Below are 17965 nucleotides of genomic sequence, written 5' to 3' on the forward strand. Positions count from 1 at the left end.
TAGGGTGGTTAGGGATAGGGTGGTTAGAGTGGTTAGGGATAGGGTGGTTAGGGTTAGTGTGGTTAGGGTGGTTAGGGTGGTTAGGGATAGGGTGGTTAGGGTGGTTAGAGTGGTTAGGGATAGGGTGGTTAGGGTGGTTAGGGTGGTTAGGGTGGTTAGGGATAGGGTGGTTAGGGTGGTTAGGGTGGTTAGGGTGGTTAGGGATAGGGTGGTTAGGGTGGTTAGGGTGGTTAGGGTGGTTAGGGTGGTTAGGGATAGGGTGGTTAGGGTGGTTAGGGTGGTTAGGGATAGGGTGGTTAGGGTGGTTAGGGTGGTTAGGGTGGTTAGGGTGGTTAGGGATAGGGTGGTTAGGGTGGTTAGGGTGGTTAGGGATAGGGTGGTTAGGGTGGTTAGGGTGGTTAGGGTGGTTAGGGATAGGGTGGTTAGGGTGGTTAGGGTGGTTAGAGTGGTTAGGGATAGGGTGGTTAGGGTGGTTAGGGTGGTTAGGGATAGGGTGGTTAGGGTGGTTAGGGTGGTTAGGGTGGTTAGGGATAGGGTGGTTAGGGTGGTTAGAGTGGTTAGGGATAGGGTGGTTAGGGTGGTTAGGGTTAGTGTGGTTAGGGTGGTTAGAGTGGTTAGGGATAGGGTGGTTAGGGTGGTTAGAGTGGTTAGGGATAGGGTGGTTAGGGATAGGGTGGTTAGGGTTAGTGTGGTTAGGGTGGTTAGGGTGGTTAGAGTGGTTAGGGATAGGGTGGTTAGGGTTAGTGTGGTTAGGGTGGTTAGGGATAGGGTGGTTAGGGTGGTTAGAGTGGTTAGGGATAGGGTGGTTAGGGTTAGTCTGGTTAGGTTGGTTAGAGTGGTTAGGGATTGGGTGGTTAGGGTGGTTAGAGTGGTTAGGGATAGGGTGGTTAGGGTGGTTAGAGTGGTTAGGGATAGGGTGGTTAGGGATAGGGTGGTTAGGGTTAGTGTGGTTAGGGTGGTTAGGGTGGTTAGAGTGGTTAGGGATAGGGTGGTTAGGGTGGTTAGGGTTAGTGTGGTTAGGGTGGTTAGGGATAGGGTGGTTAGGGTGGTTAGAGTGGTTAGGGATAGGGTGGTTAGGGTTAGTGTGGTTAGGTTGGTTAGAGTGGTTAGGGATAGGGTGGTTAGGGTGGTTAGGGATAGGGTGGTTAGGGTGGTTAGGGATAGGGTGGTTAGGGTGGTTAGAGTGGTTAGGGATAGGGTGGTTAGGGTGGTTAGGGTGGTTAGGGATAGGGTGGTTAGGGTGGTTAGGGATAGGGTGGTTAGGGTGGTTAGGGATAGGGTGGTTAGGGTGGTTAGAGTGGTTAGGGATAGGGTGGTTAGGGTGGTTAGGGTGGTTAGGGATAGGGTGGTTAGGGTGGTTAGGGATAGGGTGGTTAGGGTGGTTAGGGTTAGTGTGGTTAGGGTGGTTAGAGTGGTTAGGGATAGGGTGGTTAGGGTGGTTAGAGTGGTTGGAGTTAGGGTGGTTAGGGTGGTTAGGGATAGGGTGGTTAGAGTGGTTAGGGATAGGGTGGTTAGGGATAGGGTGGTTAGGGTGGTTAGGGATAGGGTGGTTAGAGTGGTTAGGGATAGGGTGGTTAGGGATAGGGTGGTTAGGGTGGTTAGGCATAGGGTGGTTAGGGATAGGGTGGTTAGGGTGGTTAGGGTGGTTGGAGTTAGGGTGGTTAGGGTGGTTAGGGATAGGGTGGTTAGAGTGGTTAGGGATAGGGTGGTTAGGGATAGGGTGGTTAGGGTGGTTAGGGATAGGGTGGTTAGGGTTAGGGGTGTTAGGGTGGTTAGGTAAAGGGTGGTTAGAGTTAGTGTGGTAAGGGTTGTTAGAGTTAGGGGTGTTAGGGTGGTTAGGTAAAGGGTGGTTAGAGTTAGTGTGGTTAGGGTGGTTAGGTATAGGGTGGTTAGAGTTAGGGGGTTAGGGTGGTTAGGTATAGGGTGGTTAGAGTTAGTGTGGTTAGGGTGGTTAGGTATAGGGTGGTTAGAGTTAGTGTGGTTAGGGTGGTTAGGAATAGGGTGGTTAGAGTTAGTGTGGTTAGGGTGGTTAGGTATAGGGTGGTTAGAGTTAGTGTGGTTAGGGTGGTTAGGGATAGGGTGGTTAGAGTTAGTGTGGTTAGGGTGGTTAGGTATAGGGTGGTTAGGTATAGGGTGGTTAGAGTTAGGGCTGTTAGGGTGGTTAGGTATAGGGTGGTTAGAGTTAGTGTGGTTAGGAAGGTTAGATTTAGGGTGGTTAGGGTGGTTAGGGATAAGGTGGTTAGAGTTAGTGTGGTTAGGGTGGTTAGGGATAGGGTGGTTAGAGTTAGTGTGGTTAGGGTGGTTAGGGATAGGGTGGTTAGAGTTAGTGTGGTTAGGGTGGTTAGGTATAGGGTGGTTAGGGTGGTTAGGTATAGGGTGGTTAGGTATAGGGTGGTTAGAGTTAGGGCTGTTAGGGTGGTTAGGTATAGGGTGGTTAGAGTTAGTGTGGTTAGGAAGGTTAGATTTAGGGTGGTTAGGGTGGTTAGGGATAAGGTGGTTAGAGTTAGTGTGGTTATAGTGGTTAGGGTTAGGGTGGTTAGAGTTAGTGTGGTTAGGGTGGTTAGGGTGGTTAGGTATAGGGTGGTTAGGGTGGTTAGAGTTAGGGGGGTTAGGGTGGTTAGGGATAGGGTGGTTAGAGTTAGGGGGGTTAGGGTGGTTAGGTATAGGGTGGTTAGAGTTAGGGGGGTTAGGGTGGTTAGGTATAGAGTGGTTAGGATGGTTAGAGTTAGGGGGGTTAGGGTGGTTAGGTATAGGGTGGTTAGGGACAATGTGGTATTATTATGGGTTATTGACCTCGATTCAATATGTTCCGTGTTACAGCGCAATTGAAATTTAAAGGTAATGTTTCCACGTTGGCAAAGACTGCATTCACGGTACACGTTGCATTTGTCGGCTCAACCAGAAATCACCTTTTAATTTCAATCGTGCTATAAACCGTAACTTCCATGATACGGATTGAATCGAGCCCCTAACCAAGTGTATTTGACAGGACAATGCACATCAATCAACATGTCTGTAAATGTGGCAGATTTAGCCAGCTAGTTAGTTCTTTCCTGTGCAAGTAGATTAAAACAGAAAGATTAAGGGCTGGATTCAATCTGTATCGCAGAAGTTCCACGTTATAGCGCGATTGAAATGTAAAGGTAATTTCTGAGTGAGCCGACATATGCCGTGTTTACCGTGAATGCAGTCTCCACAAACTCGGGAATTTCAATTTCAATCACGCTATAACGCGGATCTTCTGCGATACGGTTTGAATCGAGCGCTGTCCTAGCTAGTTGTTAAATGTAGTCTGTTATGATGAGTTTCTAGGGTTTCAAGTGATTACGAATGTAAGGATGTACTTAGACCCTTTTGATGGGGAGTTCATATTAGATATTTAATATGGTACCATGGTTAGTTATAACAGAAGGAGGACATGGCCCTGCCTCTTCCAACTTCCTAACTCCAGAACAAAGATCCACTCTCTCTATATATACACTCTGTTACAAGTCTCTCCACGAACATCTGGTAAACCTCCATGGGCGCTCCCTTTCTTTGATGTTATTACCCTTTACCCCAAGTCACTATATCCTGTCCATCAATTATTCTAAGATCAACCTCAGTAATCTCCTCTGACATAACGGAATGTAGACTCTGTGGCAGCAAACCACTTATCTACTAACTCTCCCCTGGTCCACACAATACTATGACATGACATCATAACACTATAAAAACCTCATATCATAGTCCCTGCGCAGGAAGATTCAAACATAAAGAGGTTAGGGGTTAGAGGTTAGGGGTTAGTTGTTCCTCACCTCTCCACTGTCCTCCTGGATGAAGTAATTATCAGGGGGACACTCATCGTTGTTCTGGACCTGCAGGGAGTTGTTGTAGGCTACACACACACACACACACACACACACACACACACACACACACACACACACACACACACACACACACACACACACACACACACACACACACACACACACACACACACACACACACACACACACACACACACACACACACACACACACACACACACACACACACACTTTGTTGGTCATAACATCTCATATTATAGGCTGGTAAAGGGCTTTAAAGCACACACACCCAGACACACACACACACACACACCCAGACACACACACCCAGACACACACACCCAGACACACACACACACACACACACCAGTGTTTCCATTAGTGTCGGCTAATCAGCCGGTTATGGACTCATTTTCAGCAGGTTACTTTTTCCACTTCATATTAACTATGAAATAACAGTAGAGAGGCTATATACAGGGGGTACCGGTACAGAGTCAATGTGAAATAACAGTAGGGAGGCTATATACAGGGGGTACCGGTACAGAGTCAATGGGAAATAACAGTAGGGAGGCTATATACAGGGGGTACCGGTACAGAGTCAATGTGAAATAACAGTAGGGAGGCTATATACAGGGGGTACCGGTACAGAGTCAATGGGAAATAACAGTAGGGAGGCTATATACAGGGGGTACCGGTACAGAGTCAATGTGAAATAACAGTAGGGAGGCTATATACAGGGGGTACCGGTACAGAGTCAATGTGCTGGGGTACCGGTTAGGCGAGGTAATTGAGGTAATATGTACATGTAGGTAAAGTGACTATGCATAGATAATAAACAGAGTAGCAGCAGCGTAAAAGAGGGGTGGGGGGGGGTGGGGGGGTTGGCAATGCAAATAGTCCGGATAGCCATTTGATTAGCTGTTCAGGAGTCTTATGGCTTGGGGGTAGAAGCTGTTAAGAAGCCTTTTGGACCTAGACTTGGCGCTCTGGTACCGCTTGCCGTGCGGTAGCAGAGAGAACAGTCTATGACTAGGGTGGCTGGAGTCTTTGACAATTTTGAGGGCCTTCCTCTGACACCGCCTGGTATAGAGGTCCTGGATGGCAGGAAGCTTGGCCCCAGTGATGTACTGGGCCGTACGCACTACCCTCTGTAGTGCCTTGCGGTCGGAGGCCAAGCAGTTGCCATACCAGGCAGTGATGCAACCAGTCAAGATGCTCTCGATGGTGCAATCGTCTCCTGAGGGGGAATAGGCTTTGTCGTGCCCTCTTCACGACTGTCTTGGTGTGTTTGGACCATGATAGTTTGTTGGTGATGTGGACACCAAGGAACTTGAAGCTCTCAACCTGTTCCACTACAGCCCCATCGATAAGAATGGGGGCATGCTCAGTCCTCTTTTTTTTCCTGTAGTCCACAATCATCTCCTTTGTCTTGGTCACGTTGAGGGAGAGGTTGTTGTCCTGGCACCACACGGCCAGGTCTCTGACCTCCTCCCTATAGGCTGTCTCATTGTTGTCGGTGATCAGACCTACCACTGTTGTGTCGTCTGCAAAGTTAATGATGGTGTTGGAGTCGTGCCTGGCCATGCAGTCATGGGTGAACAGGGAGTACAGGAGGGGACTGAGCACGAACCCCTGAGGGGCCCCCATGTTGAGGATCAGCGTGGCAGATGTGTTGTTACCTACCCTTACCACCTGGGGGCGGCCCGTCAGGATGTCCAGGATCCAGTTGCAGAGGGAGGTGTTTAGTCCCAGGGTCCTTAGCTTGGTGATGAGCTTTGAGGGCACTATGGTGTTGAACACTGAGCTGTAGTCAATGAATAGCATTCTCACGTAGGTGTTCCTTTTGTCCAGGTGGGAAAGGGCAGTGTGGAGTGCAATAGAGATTGCATCATCTGTGGATCTGTTGGGGCAGTATGCAAATTGGAGTGGGTCTAGGGTTTCTGGGATAATGGTGTTGATGTGAGCCATGACCAGCCTTTCAAAGCACTTCATGGCTACGGGTCTGTAGTCATTTAGGCAGGTTACCTTAGTGTTCTTGGGCACATGGACTATGGTGGTCTGCTTGAAACATGTTGATATTACAGACTCAGTCAGGGACAGGTTGAAAATGTCAGTGAAGACACTTGCCAGTTGGTTAGCGCATGCTCTGAGTACACGTCCTGGTAATCCGTCTGGCCCTGCGGCCTTGTGAATGTTGACCTGTTTAAAGGTCTCACATTGGCTACGGAGAGCATGATCACATAGTCATCCGGAACAGCTGGTGCTCTCATGCATGCTTCAGTGTTGCTTGCCTCGAAGCGAGCATAGAAGTGATTTAGCTAATCTGGTAGGCTTGTGTCACTGGGCAGCTCGCGGCTGTGCTTCCCTTTGTAGTCTGTAATAGTTTGCAAGCCCTGCCACATCCGACGAGCGTCAGAGCCGGTGTAGTACGATTCAATCTTAGTCCTGTATTGACTCTTTGCCTGTTTGATGGTTCGTCTGAGGTTATAGCGGGATTTCTTATAAGAGTCCCGCTCCTTGAAAGCGACAGCTCTACCCTTTAGCTCAGTGCGGATGTTGCCTGTAATCCATGGCTTCTGGTTGGGGTACGTACAGTCACTGTTGAGGCGACGTCATTGATGAAGCCAGTGACTGATGTGGTTTACTCCTCAATGTCATCGGAAGAATCCCAGAACATATTCCAGTCCTGTACTCATCTGAGTATGACGCTACAAACTTGGCACACCTGTATTTGGGGAGTTTCTCCCATTCTTCTCTGCAGATCCTCTCAAGCTCTGAAAGGTTGGATGGGGAGCGTCGCTGCACAGCTATTTTCAGGTCTCTCCAAATATGTTCGATCGGGTTCAACTACGGGCTCTGGCTGGGCCACTCAAGGACATTCAGAGACCTGTCCAGAAGCCACTCCTGCGTTGTCTTGGCTGTGTGCTTAAGGTCATTGTCCTGTTGGAAGGTGAACCTTTGCCCCAGTCTGAGGTCCTGAGCGCTCTGGAGCAGGTTTTCATCAAGGATCTCTCTGTACTTTGCTCCGTTCATCTTTGCCTCGATCCTGACTAGTCTCCCAGTCTCTGCCGCTGAAAAACATCCCCACAGCATGATGTTGCCACCACCATGCTTCACCGTAGGGATGGTGCCAGGTTTCCTCCAGACGTGACGCTTGGCATTCAGGCCAAAGAGTTCAACCTTGGTTTCATCAGACCAGAGAATCTTGTTTCTCATGGTCTGAGAGTCTTTAGGTGCCTTTTGGCAAACTCCAAGTGGGCTGTCATGTGCCTTTTACTGAGGAGTGGCTTCCGTCTGACCACTCTATCATAAAGGCCTGATTGGTGGAGTGCTGCAGAGATGGTTGTCCTTCTGGAAGGTTCTCCCATCTCCACAGAGGAACTATGGAGCTCTGTCAGAGTGACCATATATCATGATTATTTTTGTTTTGTTTTGCTAAGTCTACCATCACGTGTGCTACAAAAACACCACTAAACAACAGCCTGTTGCTAGGTGTGAACATTAATTAAAGGGTAACTACACCAAAAGATCTAAAATGGCTTCGATTTTTCCCAGACCTCAAAAGTGGTCTCCTGATGTGGTTTAACTGGAAAACTATATGGAGAAAACTGAATTTGGGAAACAACAAAACAGAATCAGAAAAACATTAAATGGGTTTTCTAGGGCCCTACCTCATGATACTTTAGTATTCATTTAGGCTATGTAAAATCTGAATGATATAATACTGAATAACCCTTTTATTTTTTCAATTAAACCTTTAATTTTTCATGGTAATGTGGGCTATTTACTATATTTGAATAAAATACATAATTTGACTTTAATAAGACTTTAATCTCAAGCAAAGACAGGTTAAATGTTAAAAGGTTAAAGGTTAAAGGTTAAAAGGTTTAATGTTCTCTTAGAAAATAGTCCTGATTGTATAGTCCTAGTCCTAGACGATATCCAAAACAACTGACAATACACTGAATTCAGACATTTTCAGTCATTTAAATTGTAAAGTCATGTCTTTCTACACAATACCACACCACATTTTTCCAATCTGGGAGATAAACTTGATAAAGTATTCAGTAATTTTATATTTGAGATGAAATCAAGGCATTTGAATGTACCAGAGGCCACCCCAAAACATTGAACCCAGTAGCCTGTCTGGCTACTCTATGTACTGGTGGAAAACACTGCACACGGTGGAAAACACTGCACACGGTGGAAAACACTGCACACGGTGGAAAACACTGCACACGGTGGAAAACACTGCACACGGTGGAAACGTGGGTCTGAGGACGTGTGATGTCAATAATGTTACGTTGTTTATTGTTTTTGTCGATGTACTGTATGTTTTTTGTTTATTGTAAAAAATATATATAATAATAAATAAAGTTAAATTAAATATGACAAAAAAGGAAAACACTGCACACACACATCTTACATCCGAGGAAGTTGTCCAGTGTCTGGGCGTAGATGTCCCAGCTCTCTGTGTCCTTGGTGTTGTAGAGAATCTCCATGGCCTCGCCCCGTGGACGAATCATCATACCTGCAGCACAACAGAGAGGGTTAGAGGTTAGGGGTCAGAGGTTAAGGGGATTAGAGAGGTTAGGGGGATTAGAGAGGTTAGGGTGTGTTTACCTGGGGTAACGAGGCGGTCCTGGTAGGTGTGTGTGTGTGTGTGTACCTGGGGTAACGAGGCGGTCCTGGTAGGTGTGTGTGTGTGTGTACCTGGGGTAACGAGGCGGTCCTGGTAGGTGTGTGTGTGTGTGTACCTGGGGTAACGAGGCGGTCCTGGTAGGTGTGTGTGTGTTTACCTGGGGTAACGAGGCGGTCCTGGTAGGTGTGTGTGTGTTTACCTGGGGTAACGAGGCGGTCCTGGTAGGTGTGTGCGTGTTTACCTGGGGTAACGAGGCGGTCCTGGTAGGTGTGTGCGTGTTTACCTGGGGTAACGAGGCGGTCCTGGTAGGTGTGTGTGTGTGTGTGTGTGTGTGTGTACCTGGGGTAACGAGGCGGTCCTGATAGGTGTGTGTGTGTGTGTGTACCTGGGGTAACGAGGCGGTCCTGGTAGGTGTGTGTGTGTGTGTGTGTGTGTGTACCTGGGGTAACGAGGCGGTCCTGATAGGTGTGTGTGTGTGTGTGTACCTGGGGTAACGAGGCGGTCCTGGTAGGTGTGTGTGTGTGTGTGTGTGTGTGTGTGTGTGTGTACCTGGGGTAACGAGGCGGTCCTGGTAGGTGTGTGTGTGTGTGTGTGTGTGTACCTGGGGTAACGAGGCGGTCCTGGTAGGTAGGTTTATAGTCGTCCAGTGTTAGCAGCATCACGTACATGGTCAGGACAAACATTCCACCCAGGAATATATAGAACACCAGGTAGAACAGCAGGATAAGACCTGGAACACACATATATACACCATCACACACCATCACACACCATCATACACCATCACACACCATCACACACCATTACACACCATCACACACCATCACATACACACCATCACATACACACCATCACACACCATCACACACACCATCACACACCATCACACACACCATCACACACACCATCACATACACACCATCACACACCATCACACACACCATCACACACCATCACACACCATCACATACACACCATCACACACCATCACACACACCATCACACACCATCACACACACACCATCACACACCATTACACACCATCACACACCATCACACACCATCACACACCATCACACACCATCACACACCACACACACCATCACACACCATCACACACCATCACACACCATCACATACACACCATCACACACCATCACACACCATCACATACCATCACACACCATCACACACCATCACACACCATCACATACCCACCATCACTCACCATCACACACATACACACCATCACACATCATCACACACCATCACACACCATCACACACCATCACACACCATCACACACCATCACATACACACCATCACACACCATCACACACCATCACACACACCATCACACACCATCACACACCACACACACATACACACCATCACACACCACACACACATACACACCATCACATACACACCATCACACACCATCACACACCATCACACACCATCACACAACATCACACAACATCACACAACATCACACAACATCACACACCACACATTAGCTGTGGTCGGGAGAGGTTGTGTTTTCTCTAGCAGGAGGTAAGCTTGGCTTCTTATATGGTGTTGAGTAAAGCTTAAACCATGTATTTAGATTGTAGTTAGGTATTGTAGGTAGTTTATTTAGGTAGTTATTTAGGTAGTTATTGTAGGTTTCTGTAGGTAATTATTGTAGGTAAGTATTGTTTACGGCGGAGCCCGGCGAAGCACGAGGCTAGCTAGCTAGCGGGTAGCTACTGGTAACGTTTAGCAACGGTGGAGAGTTGTTTCTAATGTTATTTCACGCTTAAGAGTACCTGTAATTAAGCCAGCTAGCTACCTACCATTCAGCCGTTTTTCTAACCTCATTATCTGAGCCATCAACGTTAGGTAGTTAGTAGCTACTGTACTTAATTACACCTACTGATTGCAGAAGACAAATGTCAGCTGGCGTCGGGTAAGTTTGGCTTTATACATAGCTTGGGCTTTGTCGAGTAAGGCTTAATTATGTATTTAGATCGTAGTTAGGTATTGTAGGTAGGCCCGCAGCACGAAGCTAGCTAGCTAGCCGTTTTTCAAACAAAGTCAACACAGTAGCCATTGCTAGCTAGCCAACACGACCAGCTAACTGTACTGTAGCAGCTAAATACAATATACTTGTGCTAGCTAGCCAACGTTTAATTATTGCTGCGTTATGAAAGGAACTAGACACGGACACGAATTATCTGTTTAGTGTGTTAACACACTATTGGTAGTTTGTTGTAACCAAGTATTGGTGCTAAACTGTGTGTTATTGGATGCTAGCATGCTAGTTAGCTATGGTGTCATAGTTAGGCATCGTGGGCTGTTGTGGGTAGTTATTGTAGGTTAGCATTGTTTTCGGCGGTGCCGGGTGTAGCACGAAGCTAGCTAGCTAGCCGTTTTTCAAACAAAGTCAACACAGTAGCCATTGCTAGCTAGCCAACACGACCAGCTAACTGTACTGTAGCAGCTAAATACAATACAGTGGAGAAAAAAAGTATTTAGTCAGCCACCAATTGTGCAAGTTCTCCCACTTAAAAAAATGAGAGAGGCCTGTAATTTTAATCATAGGTACACGTCAACTATGACAGACAAAATGAGAAAAAAAAATCCAGAAAATCACATTGTAGGATTTTTAATGAATTTATTGGCATATGATGGTGGAAAATAAGTATTTGGTCAATAACAAAAGTTTCTCAATACGTTGTTATATACCCTTTGTTGGCAATGACACAGGTCAAACGTTTTCTGTAAGTCTTCACAAGGTTTTCACACACTGTTGCTGGTATTTTGGCCCATTCCTCCATGCAGATCTCCTCTAGAGCAGTGATGTTTTGGGGCTGTCGCTGGGCAACACAGACTTTCAACTCCCTCCAAAGATTTTCTATGGGGTTGAGATCTGGAGACTGGCTCGGCCACTCCAGGACCTTGAAATGCTTCTTACGAAGCCACTCCTTCGTTGCCCGGGCGGTGTGTTTGGGATCATTGTCATGCTGAAAGACCCAGCCACGTTTCATCTTCAATGCCCTTGCTGATGGAAGGAGGGTTTCACTCAAAATCTCACGATACATGGCCCCATTCATTCTTTCCTTTACACGGATCAGTCGTCCTGGTCCCTTTGCAGAAAAACAGCCCCAAAGCATGATGTTTCCAACCCCATGCTTCACAGTAGGTATGGTGTTCTTTGGATGCAACTCAGCATTCTTTGTCCTCCAAACATGACTAGTTGAGTTTTTACCAAAAAGTTATATTTTGGTTTCATCTGACCATATGACATTCTCCCAATCCTCTTCTGGATCATCCAAATGCACTTCAGACGGGCCTGGACATGTACTGGCTTAAGCAGGGGGACACGTCTCGCACTGCAGGATTTGAGTCCCTGGCGGCGTAGTGTGTTACTGATGGTAGGCTTTGTTACTTTGGTCCCAGCTCTCTGCAGGTCATTCACTAGGTCCCCCCGTGTGGTTCTGGGATTTTTGCTCACCGTTCTTGTGATCATTTTGACCCCACGGGGTGAGATCTTGCGTGGAGCCCCAGATCGAGGGAGATTATCAGTGGTCTTGTATGTCTTCCATTTCCTAATAATTGCTCCCACCGTTGATTTATTCAAACCAAGCTGCTTACCTATTGCAGATTCAGTCTTCCCAGCCTGGTGCAGGTCTACAATTTTGTTTCTGGTGTCCTTTGACAGCTCTTTGGTCTTGGCCATAGTGGAGTTTGGAGTGTGACTGTTTGAGGTTGTGGACAGGTGTCTTTTATACTGATAACAAGTTCAAACAGGTGCCATTAATACAGGTAACGAGTGGAGGACAGAGGAGCCTCTTAAAGAAGAAGTTACAGGTCTGTGAGAGCCAGAAATCTTGCTTGTTTGTAGGTGACCAAATACTTATTTTCCACCATCATTTGCAAATAAATTCATTAAAAATCCTACAATGTGATTTTCTGGATTTTTTTTCCTCAATTTGTCTGTCATAGTTGACGTGTACCTATGATGAAAATTACAGGCCTCTCTCATCTTTTTAAGTGGGAGAACTTGCACAATTGGTGGCTGACTAAATACTTTTTTCCCCCACTGTATATTTGTGCTAGCTAGCCAACGTTTAATTATTGCTGCGTTATGAAAGGAACTAGACACGGACACGAATTATCTGTTTAGTGTGTTAACACACTATTGGTAGTTTGTTGTAACCAAGTATTGGTGCTAAAATGTGTGTTATTGGATGCTAGCATGCTAGTTAGCTATGGTGTCATAGTTAGCTAGCTGAATAAAGTAAGTTGAGTCTATTCCTTGAAACATTGAACCGCTGTAGTTCACAACAATTCTAATTTCTAAAAGTGGAAGTTGGGAGAGTTTTTGTTCGGGTGGTTCAGTGGAACAATTATAGTTTCTGAGGTGGAAGTTTTGGTGAGGGAGGCCCTACTCTCTCCTTTCCCAGATGTTTAGTTCATTTCATTCCGATCTCCTCTGCATTATTGTAGCCATTTGCTACAGCCTGTCAACTATGCCTCTGCCTATCCCTGTTCTCTCCTCTCCGCACAGGCTACACAAACGCCTCACACCGCGTGGCTGCTGCCTCTCTAACCTGGTGGTCCCTGCACGCACCCCACACCTGGAGTTCCAGGTCTCAGGCAGCCTCTGGAACTGCCGTTCTGCTGCCAACAAAGCTGACTTCATCCCAGCCTATGCTAACCTCCAGTCCCTCGACTTCCTGGCGCTGACGGAAACATGGATTACCACTGACAACACTGCTACTCCTACTGCTCTCTCCTCGTCTGACCATGTGTTCTCGCATACCCCGAGAGCATCTGGTCAGAGGGGTGGTGGCACAGGAATCCTCATCTCTCCCAAGTGGACATTCTCAATTTTTCCCCTAACCCATCTGTCTATCTCCTCATTTGAATTCCATGCTGTCACAGTCACTAGCCCATTTAAGCTTAATATCCTTGTCATCTATCGCCCTCCAGGTTCCCTTGGAGAGTTCATCAATGAGCTTGACGCCTTGATAAGTTCCTTTCCTGAGGATGGCTCACCCCTCACAGTTTTGGGGGATTTCAACCTCCCTACGTCTACATTTGACTCATTTCTCTCTGCCTCCTTCTTTCCACTCCTCTCCTCTTTTGACCTCACCCTCTCACCGTCCCCCCCTACTCACAAGGCAGGCAATACGCTAGACCTCATCTTTACTAGATGCAGCTCTTCTACTAATCTCACTGCAACACCCCTCTATGTCTCCGACCACTACTTTGTTTCCTTTTCTCTCTCGCTCTCCTCCAACACTACTCACTCTGCCCCTACACAGATGGTAATGCGCCGCCGCAACCTTCGCTCTCTCTCTCCCACTACTCTCTCCTCTTCCATCCTATCATCTCTTCCCTCTGCTCAATCCTTCTCCCTCCAATCTCCTGATTCTGCCTCCTCAACCCTCCTCTCCTCCCTTTCTGCATCCTTTGACTCTCTGTGTCCCCTATCCTCCCGGCCGGCTCGGTCCTCCCCTCCAGCTCCGTGGCTTGATGACTCATTGCGAGCTCACAGAACAGAGCTCCGGGCAGCGGAGCGGAAATGGAAGAAAACTAAACTCCCTGCCGACCTGGCATCTTTTCACTCCCTCCTCTCTACATTTTCTTCATCTGTTTCTGCTGCTAAGGCCACCTTCTACCACTCTAAATTCCAAGCATCTGCCTCTAACCCTAGGAAGCTCTTTGCCACATTTTCCTCCCTGCTGAATCCCCCCCCCCCCCCCCCCCTCCTCTCTCTCTGTGGATGACTTCGTCAACCACTTTGAAAAGAAGGTTGACGACATCCGATCCTCGTTTGTTAAGTCTAATGACACTGCTGGTCCTACTCACACTGCCCTACCCTATGCTTTGACTTCTTTCTCCCCTCTCTCTCCAGATAAAATCCTGCGACTTGTGACTGCAGGCCGCCCAACAACCTGCCCGCTTGACCCCATCCCCTCCTCTCTTCTCCAGACCATCTCCGGTGACCTTCTCCCCTACCTCACCTCGCTGATCAACTCATCCTTGACCGCTGGCTATGTCCCTTCCGTCTTCAAGAGAGCGAGAGTTGCACCCCTTCTCAAAAAACCAACACTCGATCCCACTGATGTCAACAACTACAGACCAGTATCCCTTCTTTCTTTTCTTTCCAAAACTATTGAGCGTGCCGTCTTTAGCCAACTCTCTTGCTATCTCTCTCAGAATTACCTTCTTGATCCAAACCAGTCAGGTTTCAGGACTGGTCATTCAACTGAGACTGCTCTTCTCTGTGTCACGGAGGCTCTCCGCACTGCTAAAGCTAACTCTCTCTCCTCTGCTCTTGTCCTTCTAGACCTGTCTGCTGCCTTTGATACTGTGAACCATCAGATCCTCCTCTCCACCCTCTCCGAGCTGGGCATCTCCGGCGCGGCTCACTCCTGGATTGCGTCCTACCTGACCGGTCGCTCCTACCAAGTGGCGTGGCGAGAAGCTGTCTCCGCACCACGTGCTCTCACCACTGGTGTCCCCCAGGGCTCAGTTCTAGGCCCTCTCCTATTCTCCCTATACACCAAGTCACTTGGCTCTGTCATATCCTCACATGGCCTCTCCTATCATTGCTACGCTGACGATACACAACTAATCTTCTCCTTTCCCCCTTCTGATAACCAGGTGGCGAATCGCATCTCTGCATGTCTGGCAGACATATCAGTATGGATGACAGATCACCACCTCAAGCTGAACCCTGGCAAGACGGAGCTGCTCTTCCTCCCGGGGAAGGACTGCCCGTTCCATGATCTCGCCATCACGGTTGACAACTCCGTTGTGTCCTCCTCCCAGAGTGCGAAGAGCCTTGGCGTGACCCTGGACAACACCCTGTCGTTCTCCGCTAACATCAAGGCGGTGACCCGATCCTGCAGGTTCATGCTCTACAACATTCGGAGAGTACGACCCTGCCTTACACAGGAAGCGGCACAGGTCCTAATCCAGGCACTTGTCATCTCCCGTCTGGATTACTGCAACTCGCTGTTGGCTGGCCTCCCTGCCTGTGCCATTAAACCCCTACAACTCATCCAGAATGCCGCAGCCCGTCTGGTGTTCAACCTTCCCAAGTTCTCTCACGTCACCCCCCTCCTCCGCACACTCCACTGGCTTCCAGTTGAAGCTCGCATCCGTTACAAGACCATGGTGCTTGCCTATGGAGCAGTGAGGGGAACGGCACCTCCGTACCTTCAGGCTCTGATCAGTCCCTACACCCAAACGAGGGCATTGCGTTCATCCACCTCTGGCCTGCTGGCTCCCCTTCCTCTGCGGAAGCATAGTTCCCGCTCAGCCCAGTCAAAACTGTTCGCTGCTCTGGCACCCCAATGGTGGAACAAGCTCCCTCACGACGCCAGGACAGCGGAGTCACTCACCACCTTCCGGAGACATTTGAAACCCCACCTCTTTAAGGAATACCTGGGATAGGATAAAGTAATCCTTCTACCCCCCCCCCCCCCCCAAAAAAAAAACAAAAAAAAAAATAACTAAATAAATTGTAAAGTGGTTATCCCACTGGCTATAGGGTGAATGCACCAATTTGTAAGTCGCTCTGGATAAGAGCGTCTGCTAAATGACGTAAATGTGCCCTTGAGCAAGGCACTTAACCCTAATTGCTCCTGTAAGTCGCTCTGGATAAGAGCGTCTGCTAAATGACTAAAATGTAAAATGTAAAATGTACATACACACCATCACATACACAACTTCATACACCATCACATCACACACCATCACACACACACATACACACCATCACATACACAACTTCATACACCATCACATCACACACCATCACATACACACCATCACACACACACACACCATCACACACACAACATTACATACACATCATCACACACACATACACCATCACATCACACACAATCACACACACACCATCACATACAATCAATCAATCAATCAATTTTATTTTATATAGCCCTTCGTACATCAGCTAATATCTCGAAGTGCTGTACAGAAACCCAGCCTAAAACCCCAAACAGCTAGTAATGCAGGTGTAGAAGCACATACACACCATCACATACACACACAACATCATCACACACACACCATCACACACACTGTATGTTATATATGTTAGGTTATATATGTTAGGTTATATATGTTAGGTTATATATGTTATATGTTAGGTTATATATGTTAGGTTATATATGTTATATATGTTAGGTTATATATGTTATGTTATATACAGTGGGGAGAACAAGTATTTGATACACTGCCGATTTTGCAGGTTTTCCTACTTACAAAGCATGTAGAAGTCTGTAATTTTAATCATAGGTACACTTCAACTGTGAGAGACGGAATCTAAAACAAAAATCCAGAAAATCACATTGTATGACTTTTAAGTAATGAATTTGCATTTTATTGCATGACATAAGTATTTGATCACCTACCAACCAGTAAGAATTCCGGCTCTCACAGACCTGTTAGTTTTTCTTTAAGAAGCCCTCCTGTTCTCCACTCATTACCTATATTAACTGCACCTGTTTGAACTCGTTACCTGTATAAAAGACACCTGTCCACACACTCAATCAAAACAGACTCCAACCTCTCCACAATGGTCAAGACCAGAGAGCTGTGTAAGGACATCAGGGATAAAATTGTAGACCTGCACAAGCATGGGATGGGCTACAGGACAATAGGCAAGCAGCTTGGTGAGAAGGCAACAACTGTTGGCGCAATTATTAGAAAATGGAAGAAGTACAAGATGACAGTCAATCACCCTCGGTCTGGGGCTCCATGTAAGATCTCACCTCGTGGGGCATCAATGGGCATCAATGGGCTTCTCCTCCATACAGCTAGACTGACCATAACAGCTGAAACAGAGCAGTACCTTCTCCATACAGCTAGACTGACCATAACAGCTGAAACAGAGCAGTACCTTCTCCATACAGCTAGACTGACCATAACAGCTGAAACAGAGCAGTACCTTCTCCATACAGCTAGACTGACCATAACAGCTGGAACAGAGCAGTACCTTCTTCTCCATACAGCTAGACTGACCATAACAGCTGGAACAGAGCAGTACCTTCTTCTCCATACAGCTAGACTGGCCATAACAGCTGAAACAGAGCAGTACCTTCTCCTCCATACAGCTAGACTGACCATAACAGCTGAAACAGAGCAGTACCTTCTCCTCCATACAGCTAGACTGACCATAACAGCTGAAACAGAGCAGTACCTTCTCCATACATCTAGACTGACCATAACAGCTGAAACAGAGCAGTACCTTCTCCATACAGCTAGACTGACCATAACAGCTGAAACAGAGCAGTACCTTCTCCTCCATACAGCTAGACTGACCATAACAGCTGAAACAGAGCAGTACCTTCTCCATACAGCTAGACTGACCATAACAGCTGAAACAGAGCAGTACCTTCTTCTCCATACAGCTAGACTGACCATAACAGCTGAAACAGAGCAGTACCTTCTCCTCCATACAGCTAGACTGACCATAACAGCT

General features: G+C 47.3%; 1 protein-coding gene across 1 annotated transcript in view; it reads right to left on the minus strand.

Moving 5' to 3' along the window:
* LOC311119629 (sodium/potassium-transporting ATPase subunit beta-2-like) overlaps positions 1-17277 on the minus strand; it is a gene marked incomplete at both ends in the record, with an annotated part of 31905 nt that extends 14628 nt beyond the window's left edge. Inside the window, 4 exons of the mRNA XM_084194303.1 lie at positions 3798-3877; positions 8239-8343; positions 9056-9184; positions 17256-17277. Of these exons, the coding sequence (XP_084050429.1) occupies positions 3798-3877; positions 8239-8343; positions 9056-9184; positions 17256-17277 (336 nt within the window). The remainder of the gene's footprint in view (positions 1-3797; positions 3878-8238; positions 8344-9055; positions 9185-17255) is intronic.
* Positions 17278-17965: the final 688 nt, after the last annotated feature.

This window comes from Coregonus lavaretus, assembly GCF_964263955.1.
Source record: "Coregonus lavaretus genome assembly, contig: HAP1_SCAFFOLD_809, whole genome shotgun sequence".
Classification (NCBI taxonomy): Eukaryota; Metazoa; Chordata; class Actinopteri; order Salmoniformes; family Salmonidae; genus Coregonus; species Coregonus lavaretus.